This window comes from Aulonocara stuartgranti (assembly GCF_965226115.1).
Source record: "Aulonocara stuartgranti genome assembly, chromosome: 6".
NCBI classification, from domain to species: domain Eukaryota; kingdom Metazoa; phylum Chordata; class Actinopteri; order Cichliformes; family Cichlidae; genus Aulonocara; species Aulonocara stuartgranti.
In genome coordinates, this window is record NC_138944.1 from 43,625,611 (window position 1) to 43,648,006 (window position 22,396).

At 40.6% G+C, this 22,396-nt stretch overlaps 1 protein-coding gene and 1 long non-coding RNA gene across 3 annotated transcripts in view; one reads left to right on the forward strand and one right to left on the reverse strand.

Annotated features, from left to right (window-relative positions):
- LOC309707672 (CD48 antigen-like) overlaps positions 1–22,396 on the forward strand; it is a 40,734-nt gene that overhangs the window by 6,939 nt on the left and 11,399 nt on the right. For both annotated transcript variants that reach the window (XR_014277046.1, XM_082535138.1), the window contains exon 2: positions 14,283–14,612. Coding sequence is in view for 1 of the 2 variants with exons in the window: in XM_082535138.1 (XP_082391264.1) it covers positions 14,283–14,612 (330 nt within the window). In the remaining variant the exon portion in view is untranslated. The remainder of the gene's footprint in view (positions 1–14,282; positions 14,613–22,396) is intronic.
- LOC309707673 lies at positions 941–2,382 on the reverse strand. The gene is made up of 3 exons (XR_014277047.1): positions 2,183–2,382; positions 1,806–1,926; positions 941–1,220 (listed from the first exon to the last, which is right to left on the reverse strand). It is a non-coding gene; the product is annotated as an uncharacterized lncRNA (long non-coding RNA).

Below are 22,396 nucleotides of genomic sequence, written 5' to 3' on the forward strand. Positions count from 1 at the left end.
GTGCATCCTTTCAATGACCACTGTTCACCCGTTTTAGACAGCAAACAGAAACATCTTTACCCTGTGTGAAATACAGCACGTGCTGTTTCAAGCGTAGTTGTCAGAATGTGGAACATTTGTGGATTTCCAAACTCCAGGTTCATCTTTGTCATCTTATATTCTTTTAATATGGTCAAAGATGTGAGGGCTACATATTTTTAAAATTGAATTTATCTTTAAACTTCAACACAATCAGAGACATCATTACACCTTTAAGCTCTTCTCTAACTGTTTACTGAAATGAAGAGTATTTTTTGTTAATAGCATTCATGATATCAGAGACGTTATTAGCCCTCCTCCTTGCTCTCTGACCACATGCCTTAACTGGCTGACAATCTCAAAGATCTTTGTATCAATATCTCTGAACACTCAACAACATCAGGCCTTTAATTTCTGGTTGTTTACCTAAACAAGCTGTTATTTAGCACTGACCCCTCCCACCTTCAGAATTTATCTCCAAAATATTAGAAAAAGTGGTGGCCAGCCAGCTTTCAGAGGTTTAAACTGCTCACAACATTTGAGATACATTTCAGTCTAAATTTCAACATGATATTTCACATTATATTTTAATGCATAGAGATACAGGTGAATATTCAACCCTTGTACACAGCAAATCCAGCATGTCCAAATTAACACTGTCGGATTTGATTTCAACACTATTAAAGTGTCTATATGGGTCCACACCAGAGAGTGTTAATTTAACTTTTTTTGGAGAGTTGGTACGTTAACTCTGATTTAGTGTTAAACACCAAATCTGTCTGGAGTTGATAATTTAACACTTGGTGTTAAGAGTTTATATATTAACTCTCAAAGAGTATTTTAGTTTAACTACGTAAGAGTTATCTTCTAATTCATTCTAAAAAGCAGGAATTTTACTGTTCTGAACTTCTAGAAATTTCTTTTGGAAATAAACATTTACTAAAAAGATGCAATGGTTTTTGAAAAACATTTATTCTGAACTGTGCACCACAATTTCAAAACATTTTCTGAAAGACGTAACAGTGTACATGTTCTCACTTTCATTAGAATTTTGTTTATCAAAAGGTCTGACATGGTAAATGCAAATAACAGCGTTCTCATCACTTATTTCTTCAATACAATATGCATGTCCTTCATTCTTCCCTCTGTGGAACTTCAACGCACTTCTGCTCTCCCCCATATTCCATCTTCACAAGCATATCCTGTGCGGAGATTGAATAAAAATTAGTTGACACTAATTAATGGCACAAATAATCCAGTAAACAATTGCAGCATAGAGAAAAGAAAAAAAAAGGAATCCTCTTTGAGCCATTACTTGTGTAAAGTATTTTCCCAAAAGACAAGGACACAGGCAACAGGTAATACTGAACTAAATGTAAAACCTCAACCTTTTTCATTTTTACCTAAACCGTGTGCACAAAACTCTGGAGGGATCTATGCTAACGTAGAATCCAGTCAGGACGTCTGCTACTGCTGTTTGCTCGTTTTTTTTTTATGGGCGATCGTTTTCAGGCTTCAAGTAGCACCATTATACCAACATTTCACATTCTAGACATTGTTTTAGGTGTATTTGACCAAACGTTTGACTGAAAATTCACATGCAAGCTTTTTTCAAGGCTGTGGTATTTGCCCGCAAACAATACCTTTCAGCTAGCTAAAACAGAATATTATGCTATCAGCGAGCAACATGGCTAATGCCTTCCACACAGCTTTGTCTCAACTCCAAAGAGCCACAGAAGTAAAAGCTCATAACAATAATTGAAACAATCTTTGAAAAAATGACTTACCAAGCATGGCAAACAACTCAAATATGTAGAGCAAAATGTTCTGAAACGGCTTCGCTTCAGCTTCGATTGGAGCCGTGCTGGGGGCGGAGTCTGTGAATTTACTCTAGTGGTGTCATAGCCCCTGTAGGAGTTCAGAGTTAAGAGGTCAAGAGTTAATGTTTCCATTGTAACACCTCCAGATTTGACAGAGAAACACTCATTTTTAACACTCGATTTTAACTACTATCATTTTACACCTCAGAGTTACATTAAAAGAATGTGACTCTGCTTAGAGTAAAATTAACTCTACTTTTGCAAGAAGACTATTAACACCAAAACATTTAACACTTTTGAATTTGCTGTGTACCCTTGGAAGTCTCAGCTGCCTTTCAAAGTACCTGACTGAGAGACTTATATCTCAGGGTCGCAGCTCTGGCTGGCTTCTTCCTCTGTCACTCTCACTAAAGCTTTTCAGTTCCTGTTGCTAATTTTGTGTCCTCCTCTGCGACTCCATCTTGTGTTGAGCTGCTAGGTTCTGCACTGCTATCGTGTTTGCTCTGTACATCCTCCGAGTTTGACACACCCTGAATAACTAAGAAGTCTCATATCTTTTTTACACAGATGATGTTCAGCTGTGTTTGTGTTTCAAACACTAGAACATAGCCAAATTATCTGTCCTTCAAGACTGCATACATACTGCAACAGAGAAGAAGACATCAGAGGGTCTTCTTCTGCATTTAAAAAACAAGACCAACATTGGCCATTAGACACACAAACAGGACTAGTCCTGAGTTTTTAGCTGTACTAGGTCTTTGCAAGTATTTTTTCTGCATTTCTCTTTGATTACATTGATGCTGATGCACATATTATAGAAATGTGGAAGAATATACAAGAGAAACCAAAAGATACTTAAAGTTTGTAATTATTATTCTTTGAATGATTTGGGTAACTGTTTGTTACAGTTTTTCACGATTACTAAGACACATTCCTGGAAAGCTGCTCTCCTTTTCCCCAAACTGTGAACACAAAACCCAATTTTCAAGCTACATTCACAAAACCTCTGACTCTTCTTGCAAAACCAAACTTTCACCCTAAAACAGTTGAATTTGTGCTCAAAACTGAACTATGCCGTCAAATCATGCCTCAAGTCAATCTAAATTATATTCTCTACTGAGTAGTCACTAAACACTACATAGAAAGTAGTTTATGTTATGTTAATGAGAGTGCGGGGAGTGAGTTGGAGGGTGGGGTGGGCTGCTTTTAACTATGTAAAGCACTTTGTGCTACATTTTTTTTTGTATGAATAGTGCTTTATAAATAAAGATTGATTGATTGATTTAATAAACTCAGCCGTCTGCTCCTTGCTATCTCAAATATAACAGGACACTGGAGTATATTCTCGAGCATCTGACACTTCTGATAATCAGCTGTCTGCTTGACATTTATTCAGCTGTGTAAAAACTATAACTTTAATCTCAGCCAAACCGATTTACTCAGGAACAAATAAAATACTGAAAAAAGTTATCTAAGTGACTTATATATCATGTTTAACCTGAGTAGCGAAAGACGGCGGTGGGTTTGAAAACGATTTGCCGGGAGTCCGGTGCTCTCACGGCTCTAGTGAGCCTCGCCCCCGGCTAACTATCGAGCTAGTGGGTAACAGACGTCTCCAAAAACGTCGGAGCGCTTTTGAAAATATGTGGTGTCCTGACAAACTGAGCAGATATTTGAGGTTTACACAGCTACATTCTCGCCTGAAAATATGTTAAATGTTTATTTTGTGACCCAGAAAGAATAATAAGAGTAATATTAAAACTAACAGCTGCCGCCATGGGGGGGGTCACGTGGCCAAGCATTAAGATGGCAGCTTAGCGGGGTCGCTCTCAGGACAGTGTACAAACTTTCTATAAAAAACCCTTGCATATGCTGTTAGTGTGGTCTGGAATATACGGCACTGACATGTCAAAAGCTTCATCTGTGAAACAGTGTGACATCTTTACCCGAAGACGCAAGACAGGCGCTATACCATCAACGTCCGACACAGATGCTAACATGGCTAGCATAGCCGAGGTTTTGGATGAACTCAAATCACTCCGGTCAGATTTTGGAGCCAAGTTGGACAGCATCGATATAAGACTGACTGGGATGGCGAGCGCAGTGACTGCACTGGAGGGTAAAGTCTCGGAGGTAAAGCAAGACATATTGAACCAGGGGGCTCATATCGAAGAGGCCGAAGCCCGCATTGCCGAAGTTGAAAGCACACTTGAGAAAACAGAAACGTCACTGAACTCGGCTATCAAACGAATCGCACTTCTTGAAGCCAAAACAGATGATTTGGAAAACCGCGGACGACGAAAGAACCTGCGCATCTTCGGCATAAAAGAGGGAGCAGAAGGGCAACAATCACTCTTCGACTTTATTAACATCATGCTACCTAAGTGGCTGGGGCTAGCGCCCGACAAGTCATTCACACTGGAGCGAGTGCATCGCACGCTTGCCTCCGGGAAACCAAACCAGAGCAGAGCGGTGCTTATTCGTTTCTTAAAATTCCGAGAGAAGGAACTGGTATATTGGGAAGCAAGAAAACAACAAATTACACATGATGGGGCCAAGATCACATTTGCACAGGATCTGTCTGCGGAGACGGTTCGGATCCGACGGGGATTTCACCCGGTTGTCAAACTGTTTATTGATATCAATGCCTTCCGTGGATTCCAGCACAACCCATGCAGACTCAGAATCCTGTACGGTGGGAAGATCCACCTCTTCTCAACACCTCAAGAAGCCGAAAAATTCTACAAGAATCTGCCGAAGGAAACAGCAGAGGATGCTCATCACCAGTGAGTTGGTTAAACAACAGGTTAACCATTAAGACACTCCATAAGACTGCCTCTGCTTCAACATAACCGACCAGTAATTGAGTCACTGATAAGAGACAGATAAAATTTTGAGCTCGAATTTATGTGGGACTTATGTTACCATAACTGGGCGTTTTTAAGTGCATATTCGTTCTAAGTTTGATTGCAATCGTTTTTGGGTTGTATATTAACAGCTGAACCTCACCTAAGTCTTTTTTTTGTTTTGTTTTGTCCTACCAAGGGTAAACTTTACTTTATTATGGGGGAAGAATCAGTATCATTATATGGTTAGTGTACACTGTCTGATTTATGGGGTTTTGGAGAGGTCGCGTTGACTAGTTACTCCTCAGTGATGTGGATTAACGCCCTCCAAATAATTTGTTCAAGGGAGGGGGGAGACATTTCCAACAAGGAAATGCAAATGTTCAATCAGAAATTGTTTACAAGTTCTTTATCTGGTATGTGTGAGTGTGTGAATGTATGTGCAAACCTGCTTCTTCAATTTTTCCTTTACTTTGTTTATTTAAGTGAACAGTCTGACAATATTTTATGGAGAGGACAACTAAAGAAAACATTTTGAAGGTTAACATTATGACCTGGAACGTTAGGGGGATACGGAAGTTAGCTAAACTGAAACAAGTATTAAACCGACTAAAACATTTTAACTCTAGGATTATTTTCCTACAGGAATCTCATCTTACTGCATCAGAGATACATTTATTAACCAAAAGATGGCAGGGTCAGGTATATTTCTCTTCTTTTACTAGACATGCCAGAGGAGTCATTACTCTTATACATAAGTCAATCCCATTTCAAACTACGAGGGTGATTACAGATCCAAACGGGAGATATGTAATTGTGCAGGGCCGTATCTCCATGTTAGAAATAAACCTGATAAATATCTATGGCCCCAACGAGGATAACCCATCCTTCTATGAAAATCTATTTCTCACAATATCAACCTTGGAGGGCCTTTATATCATAGGAGGGGACTTCAATTGCGCCCTGGACCCTAACCTGGATAGGTCGTCTCAAACTGACACTACTCATACCCAGACTAGAAAAATACTTTTTAACTATATGAAAGATTTGAGATTAAATGAGGTCTGGAGAACAAGGAATCCAAATAACAGGGAATTTTCATGTTATTCTAGTTCGTATCAAAGTCATTCGCGGATAGACTACTTTCTTATCTCTACAGAGTTATTACCTTGTGTTGAGAACTGTTGGTATAACAGTATTGTGATTAGTGATCACGCAGCAGTATGTCTATCAGTTAGATTGGGCGAAGTTGATCAAGGTGTAAAGCGATGGAGGATGCAAACATTTTTGTTAAAGGACCCATCATTTGTCAAATTTATAGAAACTTGCATTGATCAATATTTTCAAATAAATAAAGATGAAACCACAGCTAGTATTAGGTGGGAAGCATTTAAAGCTTACATAAGAGGGGAAATTATAAGCTACAGTAGCATCAAGAGTAAGCAATATAACCAAGAATTAAAATCATTAGAAAGGCAAATTAAATCTAATGAAACAGAATTTTACCAGAGCAATGATCCCACTAAACTAAACAATCTGACTATTCTAAGAGCCAGGTATGATAAATTAACAGCAGAGAAAGTGGCAAAAAGTTTAATGTGGACCAAACAATTATTTTATGACCAAGGAGAGAAGGCAGGAAAATTATTGGCCTGGAGGATAAAAAAGATGCAAGCAGAAAAGGCCATCACCCACATAAAGTCCAAATCGGGTATTATAACAACAGACCCTTTAAAAATAAATGAAAATTTCAGAGAGTTTTATCAATCTTTATACAAATCTGAATATACGGGAAACAGAGAAACACAAGATGCATTTCTTGATCAGTTAAAATTTCAAACCCTCTCAGAAGAGGATAAAACAGCCCTTGATAGTCATTTAACAATAAAAGACCTGTCAGAAGCCATAGACGACCTGAATAGCGGTAAAACGCCTGGTCCTGATGGACTTCCAATGGAATTCTATAAAACATTTAAAAATAAATTAATACTGCCACTTCTTAACATGTATGAGGAGTCATATAAGTCCGGAATACTCCCAGACTCACTGAGATTAGCTACAATAACCCTTTTATTGAAACCAAATAAGCCTCCGACTGAATGCTCCTCTTATAGGGGAATTAGTCTTATGGGATGTGATACGAAGATTTTGTGTAAAGCACTCTCTAGAAGACTAGATAAATGTGTGCCTAATTTGGTAACAGACGATCAACAAGGTTTTGTTAAAACGAGACAAGGCTATCATAATATAAGACGTGTCCTCAATGTACTTTATGAGAAAAACAATAGGGAGGACACTGCGCTGCTATCACTAGATGCGTGCAAAGCCTTCGATAGAATAGAATGGAATTATCTCTTACAAGTGCTCCCCAGATATGGACTAGGTGAAACATTCCTGAAATGGATCCGATTATTGTATACACATCCAACAGCACAAGTTTTAACTAATAATAACGTATCAAAACCCTTTAATTTACAGCGATCAACCAGGCAGGGCTGCCCTCTGTCACCAATTCTCTTTGTGTTAGCAATAGAACCTCTGGCCATAGCTGTGAGAGCAAATGCAGGAATATCAGGGACAAGAATTGGAGGAAGAGACCATCTAATTTCTTTATTTGCAGATTATATTATATATTTTTTGACTAATCTGAAAGATAGTATCCCTAATTTAGTAACATTAATAAAAACATTTGGAGAATTTTCAGGATACAAAATTAACAATTCTAAATCAGAATTAATGTTTCTTAATGAGGAAGAAAGAAGAAGCCCTGTGGTGGCCACCCCATTTAAGACAACTACAACAGGCTTTAAATATTTAGGCATTAGGATCACTCCAAGCCTCAAGGACATAACCTCAATAAATTATGATCCCCTTGTAGGAGAGGTCACGGAAATGCTAAACCGTTGGACAAACCTGCCTGTATCTATGATAGGCCGGATAAATATCCTAAAAATGACAATTTTACCCAAATTTTTATATTACTTCCAAACACTTCCGTTGCCTCTACCAACTTCATTTTTTGACAGTTTAAACAAACTATTTAACCAATTTATTTGGAATAATAAGAAGGCAAGGCTCCGCTTACAACTACTTTACTTGCCCTATGAAAGAGGAGGTCTCCAAGTCCCCAACCTCAGATGGTATTATATGGCTGCCCAACTAACATCAGCCACCCATTATTTCTGCCCAACAACACCTCCAGCCTGGGTTGACATCGAGCAAAAATCTGTTCCAGATCTTCCCTTACACACTTTTCTATATTCTTCAGACACTAAGATATTAAAAAAAACTACAAGGAACCCTTTCTTGAAAAATACAATTATAATTTGGCATGCAGCTCATAAATATGTGGGCGATCCTCCATCGCTTTCGCGATTTACCCCTATTTGGGGAAATGAAAAGTTCACGCCTGGTAAAAGTGATGGGGGATTTAAAATATGGAAAAATAAAGGCATTCAAAAAATTAAAGACCTATATGCAGATGGCATGCTGCTCACATTTGATCAGTTGTGTAAAAAATATTTAATACCCCCAAAGCATTTTTTTAAATATTTACAATTGAAAAACTATTTGTCATCAAAACTGCAAAGGATTGCTGAACTTCCACCATTGACAAAAATAGAGGAGGTATGTGTTAAGAATACAAAAGGGAAAGGTTTTCTCTCTATATATTATAATTTACTGGTGCTTTCCTCCAAAGACTCAGCAGCAGATAAACTGGATGCTTGGAGAAGGGAGATCCAAGAGGACATAGATGAAAATGACTGGAACCAGGCTTGCTTAAAAGCACAAAAACAAACAATAAACACACGCTTTAAACTACTGCAATATAAATGGCTCATGAGAACCTATATAACACCTGTCAAGCTTCATCATATGTCCAATGATATTCCGGACATCTGTACTAAATGTCTAGTTGAAAAAGGAACTCTTCTTCATTGTCTATGGGAGTGTCCTAAAATCCAGGACTTTTGGAAAGATGTTATCAAATATCTGTCTGAAGTGTTTAAGGTAAAAATCCCTTTAATAGGAAAACTCTGTGTACTTGGAATATATCCAAGGGAATTTAAGCAATCGGGGAAAAAAACTAAATTACTGGACTACGGACTACTTCAAGCCAGAAGAGCCATTGCGCTATGTTGGAAGAGTATGGATGCTCCCTCCATGGGACTCTGGAAGAAGGAAATTGCAATCTCTCTAGGCCTGGAAAGACTGACATATATTGCCAAGGGCAAACAATGGGACTTTGTGAATATGTGGAAGCCATATATGACTATTTTAGGGAGTGGAGGTGAAGGACATTTATGAACAAAAAGGAAAAGAAGAAGGAAAGGAGGGGAGAATCTTGTCTATCCTAACCCATTGTATTTTTGTATTGCTGTGAGAACTATGCTCATTTCTACATTTGAATGTGATGTAGGCAGGTTTGATGTATGGATGGATGTGTGAATGTGAGGGTGTTCAACATTTGTTTGTATTGTACTATAAAAAATTTCAATAAAAATATATGGAAAAAAAAAAACAGCTGCCGCCATTGTTGGAAACTGAGCAGGGCCGCGCTATGAATTCTGGGACACAGCTTCTTCTTCTTCGGGGTTTAACGGCAGCTGGCATCCTTGTACATGCAGTGCTGCCATCTTCTGTTTCAGTCTGTTATTACACTCTTAAATCCTGCTACTTATTCCTGCGTCTTTTGTGATCTTACAAAGCTTCAAACGACGCATCGACTGTTAAATTAGTCGTTGACGATTTTGATAGCCGACGTAATCGTGACTAGTCAACTAATCGTGGCAGCCCTACATGATTCCAAACATTTTTTACAAATAAATAACTGCAAAGTGGGGTGTGCGTAATTAATCAGCCCCCTGAGTCAATACTTTGTAGAACCACCTTTTGCTGCAATTACAGCTGCCAATCCTTTAACGTATGTCTCTACCAGCTTTGCACATCTAGAGACTGAAATCTTTGCCCATTCTTCTTTGCAAAACAGCTCCAGCTCAGTCAGATTAGATGGACAGCATTTGTGAACAGCAGTTTTCAGCTCTTGCCACAGATTCTCGATTGGATTTAGACACTTAACTATCTTTTCAATAATTTTTGAGATAAAAGGCAGTTTGGAAATAGGTCTGTAATTTGCAATAATATCAGGATCAAGAGCAGGTTTCTTGAGTAGAGGCTGATTCACTGCATGTTTAAGATTGACAGGTACAACACCAGAGGACAGACTACTATTTACAATGGATTGTACAGCTGATGCTATAGTGAGAAAAACCTCTTTGAAAAATCGAGGAGGGAGAGCATCATAAGGGGAACCTGAGGGCTTCATGTGAGCAACCAACTCCTGCACGCAGAGCAAGGAAACTGGCTCAAACCTGTCAAAGACAGCAGAACTAGGGACAGGGGTAGAAGGGTCGAGAACGGACTGGGAAGTCTGCGCTTTGACAGATAGCACTTTATCAATAAAGAAGTGCAGGAAGTTTTCTCAAGTTTCCTGAGAAGACTCGACACCAGCAGTCTGTGGAGCATGAAGGACCATGTCAATAGTCTTGAATAATAGCAGCAAAATGTTTCCTCTTAGCATCTTTTACAGTCTTCTGGTAGGAATTCCAGTAGTTTTGTAATATTTGGTATGACACCTGCAGTTGATCCTTCTTCCATTTACGTTCAGCTCTCCTACACTTTCTTCTGGCAGCCCGGGTGTCTTCATTCAGCCAGGGTTCAGATTTGGCTTTTACTTGCCTAAGCTTAAAGGGGGCCACCGAATCTAAAACAGTTTGGCAGACTGAGTACTCAGCTCTTCTGGAATCAGGAAGGTTGCAGTTCTGATTAAAAACAATAGAGAACTGTCCAGCAGAGGAAGGATTAAAAATACGACAGCACCGAGCAACAACAGAAGGAGGATTAACTTTGGTACAAGAAAGGGAAACCTCAAACAAGACAGGCTTATGATCCGACCCTACAATGTCACAAACCTCTAAGTTAGAGACAGGTAAATTGTGAGTTAAAACAAGATCCAACGTGTGCCCATATTTTTGTGTAGGCACAGACACAGGTTGCACAAGATCAAAAGAGTCAATAAGATTTAAAAAGTCCTTTGCCATTGGCTTGTCAGGGCAGCACACATGAATATTGAAGTCCCCAACAATAAGGACATGATTGTATTTTGGCATAATTTCAGCCAACAGATCAGAAAAGTTATTTAAGACGTCCTTATTGTATTTGCGGAGTCTGTAAACCACAGCACAGAGCACTGTGTGAGAGCGACCTAGCTCAAACATACTCAGGTCAAAGCTACTAGGTGATGTTGATAAGGGCAGTGGTTTACATTTATACTGCTTCTTAAAAACAACCGCTAGTCCTCCTCCTCTGCCTGATATTCGAGGAGAGTTTAAAAAGCAGCAGTCATCTGGTAAAAGATCTGTGAAAGCACTGGACTCACCGGCCCTCAACCATGTCTCAGTTATACAGAGGAAATCCAGTCCTTGGGTCATAAATAAATCCCTTGCAATAAAAGTTTTATTACTCAGCGATCTAGTGTTCACCAATCCAAACCTGGTGGAGGTCAGCGTGTTCGTGGCTGACAGCGAGACCCGACACAGCAACCGCAGGTTCTATAGGTTCGCACTACGCCGACAAAGATGAGGGAAAATCCTTCGCGGCTGGGACATCTGATCCGAGCCAACAACGGGCACCAGCCAGGCATCGATGGGCTCCAGAGAGCGCGGAGAAAAGACATTGTGAGGCACAGATCCATGTTCGTTCCAAGAAGCCGGGGAAGAGCGCACCAAGTACGCCTTAAGTTTCACGAGCAGACCGCTGCATTTGCCCTGGCATCTGAAACGCTTTCGCCGTGAGGCCAGGATCCGAAAAAGGTTAGCTGGTAACCCAGATAGGAATGGAGGTAACGTCTTATGTCCAGTATAAGTTGCATTGGTAAGATCACTGGCAACTAGTCGGAGGTCCAGCAGAGTTTGGCGATTGTACATTAAAAGAGAGTTGACTCTAGCAATAAAAAAACAACACAAACAAACACAACAGGGGAAGAGGCAGATGGCGAGCCACACACACTGGCGCCATCTTGTAACTGTTGTCAACATTTACATACTATGATGTGAAAAAAGGTAACTACCTGTGCTCTTCTCTAAATGTTTGGATTATGGTGGACACGGTGAATCTACTGATGTTTGGTTGTACCCTTAGTCCGGCCTCCTTCATTGTCATACCATGGACAAGAACATGGTCAATCACAGTAGCTCTGATTTACAGTTTTTTCTGAATGCTTAAACACTAACTGTGATTCCTGTAGCACAATCTCTAAAACTATTCAGACTTATAGCAAAACCACTCACTGAGTTTGCAAAACTAAAAGCACAAAAACTGCTTTGTACTCAGTTTGCAATTTTGTAACACACACTTTGCAAAACTGTAGGCACAATTCACTGCACAACACTCAATTACCAAATTTCCAACACACTCCTAGCAAAAGTATACACATGTATGGCTATCATTAACACTAATTTGCCAACTGTCTGGCACACTTTCACATGTGAAAACTTCTTTAGATAATTAGTTCACTTTGCAATCAGCCTAAGCACTATAATCCAGGTAAGCTGTGTGTGCGGAGTACAATGGAGGGAGCAGGAAGAGTGAGAAGTAGAGGAGGCCGAGGAAGAGGACGTGGAGGTGAAGAAGTAGGATGAAGAGGACGACAAGGACAAGGAGGAGCAAGAGGAAGACGAGGAGGGGGGAGAGGAAGATGAGGAGGGGGGAGAGGAAGGGTAGGAAGAGTAAGAAATAGAATTGCTGATGACATCAGAGCTACAATAGTGGACCATGTAATCAACCGTGGAATGACCCTGAGGGAAGCTGGCCAACGGGTCCAGCCTAACTCGAGCCGCTACACTGTAGCAAGTACCATAAGGACATCTTGAAATGAGAATCGGTTAGTACAGTCACTTCGCACAAAGATTTGTAGCACTGCCATATGCCAATGAGAAACACACCAATACCATTGATGTAAAAATACTGAAATTGTTACTTTACAGAATTGCTAGATGACCAGATGCTGGGGCAGAGGAAGCATGTTCACTGCAGACCAAGTAACCCATATAGTCATTATGGCGATTGCAAATAATCCTATACTTGGAAATAAACACTTGTGTTTGTTTTGATGTGTTTGAATAAACACCAGTACTTGAAGTTTGGATCCCTCTATGCTTATGGATCTATGACAGAAGTATGAGCTCAAACTGACATAGCCTACCTTGTGCACAGAGAAAGCAAAAGCCAGATGTGTTTTGTATTCATACCATCAGTGTGCAGTTGGCGCATTGTGTGCTTAGTAGATGATGGCTTGTGTGTACTGTTTGATACGGAAACACCATTTTTACGAAGGTGTGAAGAGTTAATCTAGCTGTGTTCGCTTTTGCAAGAGAACTACAATGTTTTGATGATTGGGTGACAGGTTTTCTTATTTGTGTGAAGAGTTTTGCAAAATTAGCCAATAGTTACAAAAAATGTGCTTAAGCAATCAGAAAAAACTGTAATCTGATATCACATCATTAGCCACAAGTGTGATAAATTTTGAGTTGTTGTGTTCAACTGGTAAATGGACTGGTTCTTATATAGCGCTTTTCTACTCTGTCTGAGCACTCAAAGCGCTTTATACTACTAATTCATTCACCCAAACACACAAGCACTTTTTTCTGAGCTAAGTAGTCTACCATTCACACTCCGATGGATGCATCGGAGTTAGCATCCCTAGGCAAGATGCTAACACCATGTGGCAAAGGAGAGCAACATGGTGTTAGCATCTTGCCTAGGGATATTTGGCATGCAGACTGGGATCGAACCACCAACCTTCTGGTTAGTGTCTGACCTGCTCTGCCACCTGAGCTACAGTGTTTGACTTTTTCCACCTGTGCTCACCATTATGCAACACAGGTGCATCACAATGACAATGTGTTGACAAGATGTGTCTAAACAGATGAAAAGTGCTTATGGTTTTGCCAAAAGAGTGACTGATTCAATAAGTGGGTTCAGGCAATAGGGTTTAGTGTTTTAGCAATCGAGAAAAACTGTAAGTTACTTGCAAATTCAAAATAGTGCAGTACCCACTGAAGGTCAAGCTTTGTGCACAGTTGTCGAATGACACAGGAGAGATTTTGAAGCCTGAAGCTGCAGTAATTGCTTCTTAGTCCAGAGTCAGTCAGTGTTATTACAAACAATCTTGCATCCCATTTTAAAACAAATTTAATGGTGTTTTGACTTATTTATTGTTATTATTAATCAGTGATGATTTTTTACTGTGGTAAAAACAACAGGAAAGGTGATTTACCTGTATGACCTCTTCAGCATCATTGAACAAAGAAAGTAGCTCTTAGTGAGAGGAGAAATTCTGTCTGTCATATTGGAAACATATAAGAAAACATTTACATAGCATTTTCAGTGGGAGAAACATTTCTCAACTGAAAATGTTACAACCAGATGAACAGATTGGCTTACCTGGATGATTAAACATGCTTCAAGACATTTACGCAAAAGTAATTTTAGCATTTTCACAAGGAATTCTCATGGAGCCACATCTTCTCTCTCTCAGGAATACTGTGTTGTTTTGGTGGAAATGAAGGAAAGACTGCTGTGAAAGCAAAAGAGAGAGCAGATGTCACCCTACAGACAGGAGAAAGTCCAAGTAATGCCAAGATAATATGGACTTTTGGAGCCGAAAATCCAAACATGCGACTTGCCACCATAAAGAAGAGAGTGGTGAAGAGTGACTATGATGCGCGTTTTAAAGACAGACTGCAGCTGGACAGTCAGACTGGAGCTTTGACCATCACACAGCTCAGCGTCCAGGACTCAGGCATCTACAAGTGGCAGGCCATCAGCGACACCATCTTATGGAAGCAGTTTAACCTGACTGTTTATTGTAAGTACATCCGCTCACTCGCGTCACTAGACCTTGAAAACAATTTAATAAAAAGGCAACATTTTTTTCCCACACTGATTCATGAAAAGATGCACAACAACTCCTTACTGCTGCTCTGTTTAGATACATTAGCCTCCATCTCACCTCATTTCTAGCATTCTCCTCTGTTACAAAGGCCCTCTGCATGTCCTCCTTCACTACATTCATGAACCTTCTGGTAAATGGACTGATTCTTATACAGCGCTTTTCTACTCTCCTTGTATACAACATGCCTCATTCACCCATGCACTTCCAAACACAAGTGCAAACTAAACTACCTTCACACACATTCATACTCCAATGAACACATCGGAGGGCAACTTGGGGTTAGTATCTTGCCAGGGATATGCAGACTGGGGAAGCCAGGGATCGAACCACCAACCTTCTAATTAGTAGCTGACCTGCTCTACCACCTGAGCCACAGCCATGTGCTCGTCCTCTTTTCCTCATACCACACAGCTTCAAATCCTCTTTTTGTTAGTGCCTGATAGGTTTGTAGCTTGTACCTATCCGCTGGAACGTTGAAGACAATATAGTTACACTGCAAAGCAAGACACAAGCAGGCTGGTTTTACTCATGCATGAGGGAAAGCTGGCTGGAGCCGAGTGTCGTTCCACCACTTGACCTCCGTCAGACTCTCAGCCAGGCTCCCCATAGCACTCCTTTTATTGTGGTTACATGAATATGCATAGGGTCATTAACATATGACATCTTACATAGGTATACATGTGAACAAAGAATACTGTGTGTGTGTGTGTGTGTGTGTGTGTGTGTGTGTGTGTGTGTGTGGTGTCCAGATGTGACCCTGTGAAGACTCCCCAAAGCTGGTGCCAGGAGTCTAGCGGTCCATCTGAACAAAAGGCTCTTATACTTAAACAGATATACGTGTGCTTGCTATACCATAAATCAATAAGAAAAGATACGAACTCTCCTAGGAGGTGTGATCTACGCCGGAACACTCTGTAGAGGGAGTGAACGCACTCCCCCTTCATGCTACACAGAGCTGTTACAGACCTCCTAGGATGAGACATTCTTTCAATCTACAAATGGTTATACACTTCTAAGCATATGTGGGTAAATGTTTCTAAGCATAAATGACAATCAACAATACAAATCTAACATTTCCCCCCTTATTGACCTTTATGCTAGAAAAATTCCCAGTTATGAATACCTCATGACTGACAGTTTTAATGCAAACATTTTTATACTCAGCATATGTCAAATCACCCTAAATTACTGTAAAAGTACACAGTTTAACAAATGTATTAGCAGTTATCCCATTCCTCATTAATCTCATCCAATGGCAACCTGCATCCTACAAGCAAACAAAGAAATTGTTAATTTAATAGTGAAAATAAGAAAGTAACATTTTCAAAAACATCTCAGCTTGGTGATGCTTCCTCCGGGTGTGCAAATCACATGTCTCTCTGCAGAGTGGTTTGAGTTCTGCAGGGCGTCATGAATGTCTCTTCCAGTTGTTTCCATCATTGTCCATAGGACCAGAGTCCAAATGTATGTAGAATAAACATTCAAACATACCAGTTAGTTTTGTTGTTTGTCAACATGGGTCTCAGCTATTTCCAAAGCTGCAGACCTCATAGGAAACTGCTGTTATCACCACCATCCTTAGACTCCCTCTGCGTTGTCGATGGAGCTTGGCACGCTCCCCTCATCCTTCAGGTGCCCGTCTGTTGTCCACAATCTCCTCTGTTGGCCTCTGGAAACCCCCCGTGGCACAGCTCTCAGTCCAACGCAGTTTCATGGTCCTTGCTGTGGCTCCAAAGTCTGATCTCATGATGGGCCCCAACCAGCTCGACCTTTGACCTCAACCACTGCCTGGGCTGTCAGCTATGCCTGGAATGGTTCTTGCTTCTCACTGGCCTCTTAAGATTTCTCAGGAGATTACTGCTGCACCTGTATTTCCTTGCTAGGAGGGAAAACTTCTATTTGGAGAGCATGTCAACAATCATCAAACAACATTCTTTAGTTCAGTGAACTTCACTTATAGGCCATCAAAGCCTCATCTGAACATGGATGCATCACTTGCATAGGTTTAATACCTGTAAATAAACTGTTAATCACACAAATCACTGCAACAATAATAGAAAACATTGTTTAATAAAAAACATTGTTAATCCTTGGACCCCTCCTCTTGACGCATGGACACACCCATGCGTCAACTCACCAAACCTGGATTCCTGTCTTAAAGAAAAAGATTAGCTAGATCATATCCCAGGCAACATCAGGGCATCTCCTCCCCAGGAGCAGCACCACCCTGGACCTATAATCCTGCAACAAAAATGCTAGTGTGTTTTGCATATTAAGTTTGCTTAACACCAGGCTCTCCCAGGAGCCTGCATACACACCATCATGGCCTGGAAAACAAGATCTGGAAGTGAAATCAAACTACATACCTGTAAACAATTGTATCATAAGAACAAGAAGCATTCAACATCAGCAAGACAAGTGTCATGTGCAGGTTTTCTCAAATCAGTAAACTACAATTATTTTCATAAGTCGCCTCAGACATGGATCATCCCATGTACTCAGTCAACATTAACGTAATCAGTGACTGCTCTTAAGCAAAGTCACTCCACTCATATATTATTTATGGGCTCAAGAGTGGCCAGCAAATGAGCCCATATTAACTATTCCATAACACCGCATCTCTTATTTGTTTGTCTCATGTCACTTGTCCGCTTCTGCTGAATCTTGTACATGCAGTCTCAAAAAACAAACATTAGCAACACACATTGATTATCCTGGTGGGCAGGCGTCGGCCAACCACATTCCAGAGGTGCCATAAAAACACCATAAAATCAACCATCCATTGCTGTGGAAAATATGTTATTCATATCATCAAAGTAACCTTCACATTTTCCCATCAACACAATGCAACAGCATCACCACTCATAACCTGTAAACACAGTTTTCCTCACACATAAACCCAGAAATCCTGTAGTAGGAAAAAACATCAACCAGTTGTCCTGGTATAAATCGCATCATCAATTCACATGAAGAACTGGCATGCTGTAAGAAAAGAAAATGCAAATATTAGCGCTTGCGCAGGCGTATGCATACTTTGTCACAGCTCCCTCTGTGAGCAACACAAGCCTATGAATAACACACCTGATAAATGCACAGACACAGAAAATGGCATTTAAAAGGTTAAATCATCATGCAACCTCGAGTGTTGCTGTCATCTTTCTGCTCCTGTAAAAGGAAACACATGGGTTCATCTGCACCTTTGTCAGGTGGGGGTTAACTTCACACAATCATGTTCAGTCAGTCAGTCAGTTATTTTAAAATTCTTACTCATTCAGTCAGTGGTTCCTTCTTTTGCTAATTGTGGAAATTATCATCGCATTCGTTTCCACGCTCAGCAAAACAACGTTATTTCAAAAAGAAAAATAATTTAGACTGGATTTCCTCGTTGAATCCTTTTTGGGGGGGACTCTCATTTCCTAATTGTCCCAAATAAGTGGCTTTCTCCTGAACCCATTTTAAATGTGGAGAAACTCACTTGCAACAATTTTCTTGACGATGTGTAACGCTTTTAATTCCCGACTTGCAGATCTGCTCAAAGAAAAGAAATTCACAAGCAAAATCAGTGCTTGTTCAAAAATGAAAAATAAAAAATAACAGAGATTATCAAACCAAACTCTCAGTGCACTGTGAAAGTATCAAAATAAAAAGGCCTTGTTAAGTCATGACACAAACTCCTCATCATCTTCACAACAGGAGAAGAATCATCAGCTAGATTCACTCCAAACCAACCATCAACTGCACAACACACAACATAACCCTAATGTCATATTAGCTATGAGTTTAATCACCCGGTCTGTGCTCTTCACTCATTTAAGCCACAGATCTATTTTATTCAATTTTTCCTTTTTCCCTTCATCATAAAACATGTGACATGCTGTCATGCACTTCACAAAAGACGTTTGTTCTGACGTATTCAGAGTTGTGTATCTAAATACAGGATTCACTCGCACATCAAAACAGGAAACTCAGTGTTTTAGAGTCTCCACTCAACACACAACAAACTCCAACACATCCCATTCACTCGTACTAGAATTCAGTCACCTTTCATTAATCTAAGAACGATCAACTAATTTGAATCAGCTATTAACCCACTAGGATGACAGGACAACAGAAATGCATGTTCAAAATGTTATCACTAAAAGAGAATTTCCCTCATACAGTAAATTACTTGTGCTGCATCAATCAAGCAGGAAGCTTCTCCCAATTTACTATATTAATAACTAAATTTATTGTCTGATCACTGGTTGGTCAAACCAGGATCTTTTTTCCCACAAAAGTTAAACTGTTGTCCTGCAACCTAGAGAGTCAATTTTTTGCATTGGATAAATTCAGTATTTGATAACAAGTGTCTGCTAAATTGACACTATTTTAACACTGATGAAAGATAACAAGCATGTCTGTGGAGCTGCATCTCCAACAGAGCATGTTCTGTGCTATGAGTTCCACTGGTCTTTGCATCACACGAGGTGACAAGATGATAAACAGACTCACGCTTAAAATGTCTAATCTTCATGAGTTATTTTGTGTTTGTATTAGTAGGGTTAAGGCATGTTCTGTGTGATTTTGTATATGTTTGTATATGTTTCAGACTCCTTCACAATTTTCCAACTTAAGCAGTCAGTTTTCTTTTTCCCCAGGTTTGCTAACCCAAATTTTGATTTCCCACATTAAATAATTCCTATGTGTTCTCACCTAGTCTTCTCACTCTGTCCTCTCACTCTTTTGTCCTCTCCCACTTCAACAGTCCAAACAGCCGGCAGTTCTCCTTCAGCTTTGTCCTGTGTTCCACTGTCTCTTCTTGCCATTTTACTCCACAGGTGGCAAATGTCAAACTCCAACTGTTCAGTTCTCCTCAAACGTTTTCTTCACATGCACAGTGAAGTTTCAGCTTGTTGTAGACACAGTGCCATTCATCCGATCAGGCAGGATGATGGGTTTGCTCTTCTTCTCTGATGCTGTTTGTCCACATTGCTGCTGCTTTGCTGGGACTCTTTGCTCAGGACTTGCTGCTGTCTTTATCTGCCATGTTATTGCTCTTTGGAGCTGCATTCCTTGTCTTCAGGGAGGAGTGAGCACTTGCTTGTGAGGTTGAGAGACACATACACATTGCGCTGTAATAAGTCAGCCAGAAACTTGGCCTGCACGTTTCCAATGATGTTAAACTATAACTTTCTTCCGACCGCTGCATGTGGAAAATTGATTCAGGTCTGCTTTTCACCTGAAAGTGACAAACTAAGACATTTCATTATTATCATCGCTGCTTAATCAACACACATCTCTCTCTCTCTGTGTGTGTGTTTGTGTGAACAATCCTTTCTTAAAAGCATAAAATGACATTGTAGTTGTTTTTCGGCTGATCAACACGAAACCTTTTTCCCATGATTATTTTTCTTCGTCTACAATGTAATTTTTGTCTCTTTTTCACTCTTTTTTTTTTCCCCTTACAATAGCTGGTGACCTGCAGAATCACCGCTCTCACTCACAATCAAAGGCAATTACTTTTGCACAGCGCACAAAAACACTGTGATGTCAGACACATTCACACTCACTTTTTCATCTGCATAAATAAATCACGTGGCTGGTGATATGTGCCATGGTGATCCATAAGCATGATCACACGTTTATTTAATTATTTTCGACCCAACAAAACAAATAAACAAAAACATGATGCTGATGTTATGAACACTCTACACACAAGTCAAGATGCAGGAAAACTGCTCACGGAAACGCTGCACACTCCCTGTTTCCCCCTCTTTGAGTAGTTCCCAGACAGCTCTTGATCTGCTAATGTGTAGCTTGCTCATCAGCTCAGAAAAAAAACTGCAACGCAACATCACACAGTAGTTGCATGCTCTGCCCACAGAGCTGTGTTGTTCATATTCAACACAGCTCCTCCATCATGTACTTTTAGATGTTTCATACAGGGTTCAGCATATTAGTTGTTTTCACAGGTGTGCTCCATATCTCAACAATGGCTCATAACAAGACGACAGTCTTTCACACAGGTCAAGTGCCTCTATGCACTTCATTAGTTTAAATATTTACCTATATCACTTCACCTCACATGTCATTGTACTGAATTTAAGCAACCACAAGCTTAATGTAGATTACTTTTAACAACTATCCACCTCAATTAAATCTATGGTCTGGCACACAGGCTGCTGTCGATCAGGGCAAGCTAAAGAATAAACATTGTGTCAGCAAGGGGTGGGGGGAAAGCCATTCACCAGAGCATATCTTAAGTGCTGCTGATGTGGGCTGGCCTTCTCCACAGCTCTCCAAGGCTGGTGTGTTTTCTGAAAACTTCTAACATTTGAATCTCTTCCATTTATAAGCCTGCGATTAACCGCACGGCTCAGGTCCGCGTGACCGCGCTCGCGTGAACCCGCGCAGCTGTGAAGCCGTCGCTCTCTCTCTTTTTACATAAATACTTTGTGCTGCCAGGAGCAAAGTCCAGCACAAACGTCTATCTCCCTCCGACTCACTCTTGGTTGCTTAGAAACCCATGATAACAACAACAGTCGGTGTCACAGACCACATGTTCTGCTCCGCACACACTCACACAACAACAACAACAACAACGACGACGACAATGACAACAACACAAAATAGGCCTATTGTCCAGCACAATCTGGACCCCGCGGAACTTCTCAACACCCCACTGAGCGGTGGAGAACTCACTACAGTACCCCACACAGCGGTCTGTATTTCGCCCCACTAAGACGGCGAACAAAAAAAAGTTCGAACTGCGCAACTCTGCGACTTAATGCTTCTGTACAAAAAACCCCACTGAGCGGCTTTGTACATCGCCCCACTTAGACGGCGAATTTTAGCCCCACTGAGCGGCCACGGACAACGCCCCACTGAGCGGCGAAGACGTACAGTTATAGAGTTGGACTCTAAACTTACTTGGTGTTGCTTAGCGTGTAATATCAGCCTCGAATCCCGCCGATCGCCATTCATCGAGGAGAAAGGACAGACAGCGAATCCACAGGAACTTCCTGGCTGACGTCAGTCTTTCCGCGTGCCTCTTCTCCCCCCGGTGAATGTCGACTCTAGGGATCCGGCTCGAAGGACCAATTAATGATAGGTTTGTAGCTTGTACCTATCCGCTGGAACGTTGAAGACAATATAGTTACACTGCAAAGCAAGACACAAGCAGGCTGGTTTTACTCATGCATGAGGGAAAGCTGGCTGGAGCCGAGTGTCGTTCCACCACTTGACCTCCGTCAGACTCTCAGCCAGGCTCCCCATAGCACTCCTTTTATTGTGGTTACATGAATATGCATAGGGTCATTAACATATGACATCTTACATAGGTATACATGTGAACAAAGAATACTGTGTGTGTGTGTGTGTGTGTGTGTGTGTGTGGTGTCCAGATGTGACCCTGTGAAGACTCCCCAAAGCTGGTGCCAGGAGTCTAGCGGTCCATCTGAGCAAAAGGCTCTTATACTTAAACAGATATACGTGTGCTTGCTATACCATAAATCAATAAGAAAAGATACGACCTCTCCTAGGAGGTGTGATCTACGCCGGAACACTCTGTAGAGGGAGTGAACGCACTCCCCCTTCATGCTACACAGAGCTGTTACAGACCTCCTAGGATGAGACATTCTTTCAATCTACAAATGGTTATACACTTCTAAGCATATGTGGGTAAATGTTTCTAAGCATAAATGACAATCAACAATACA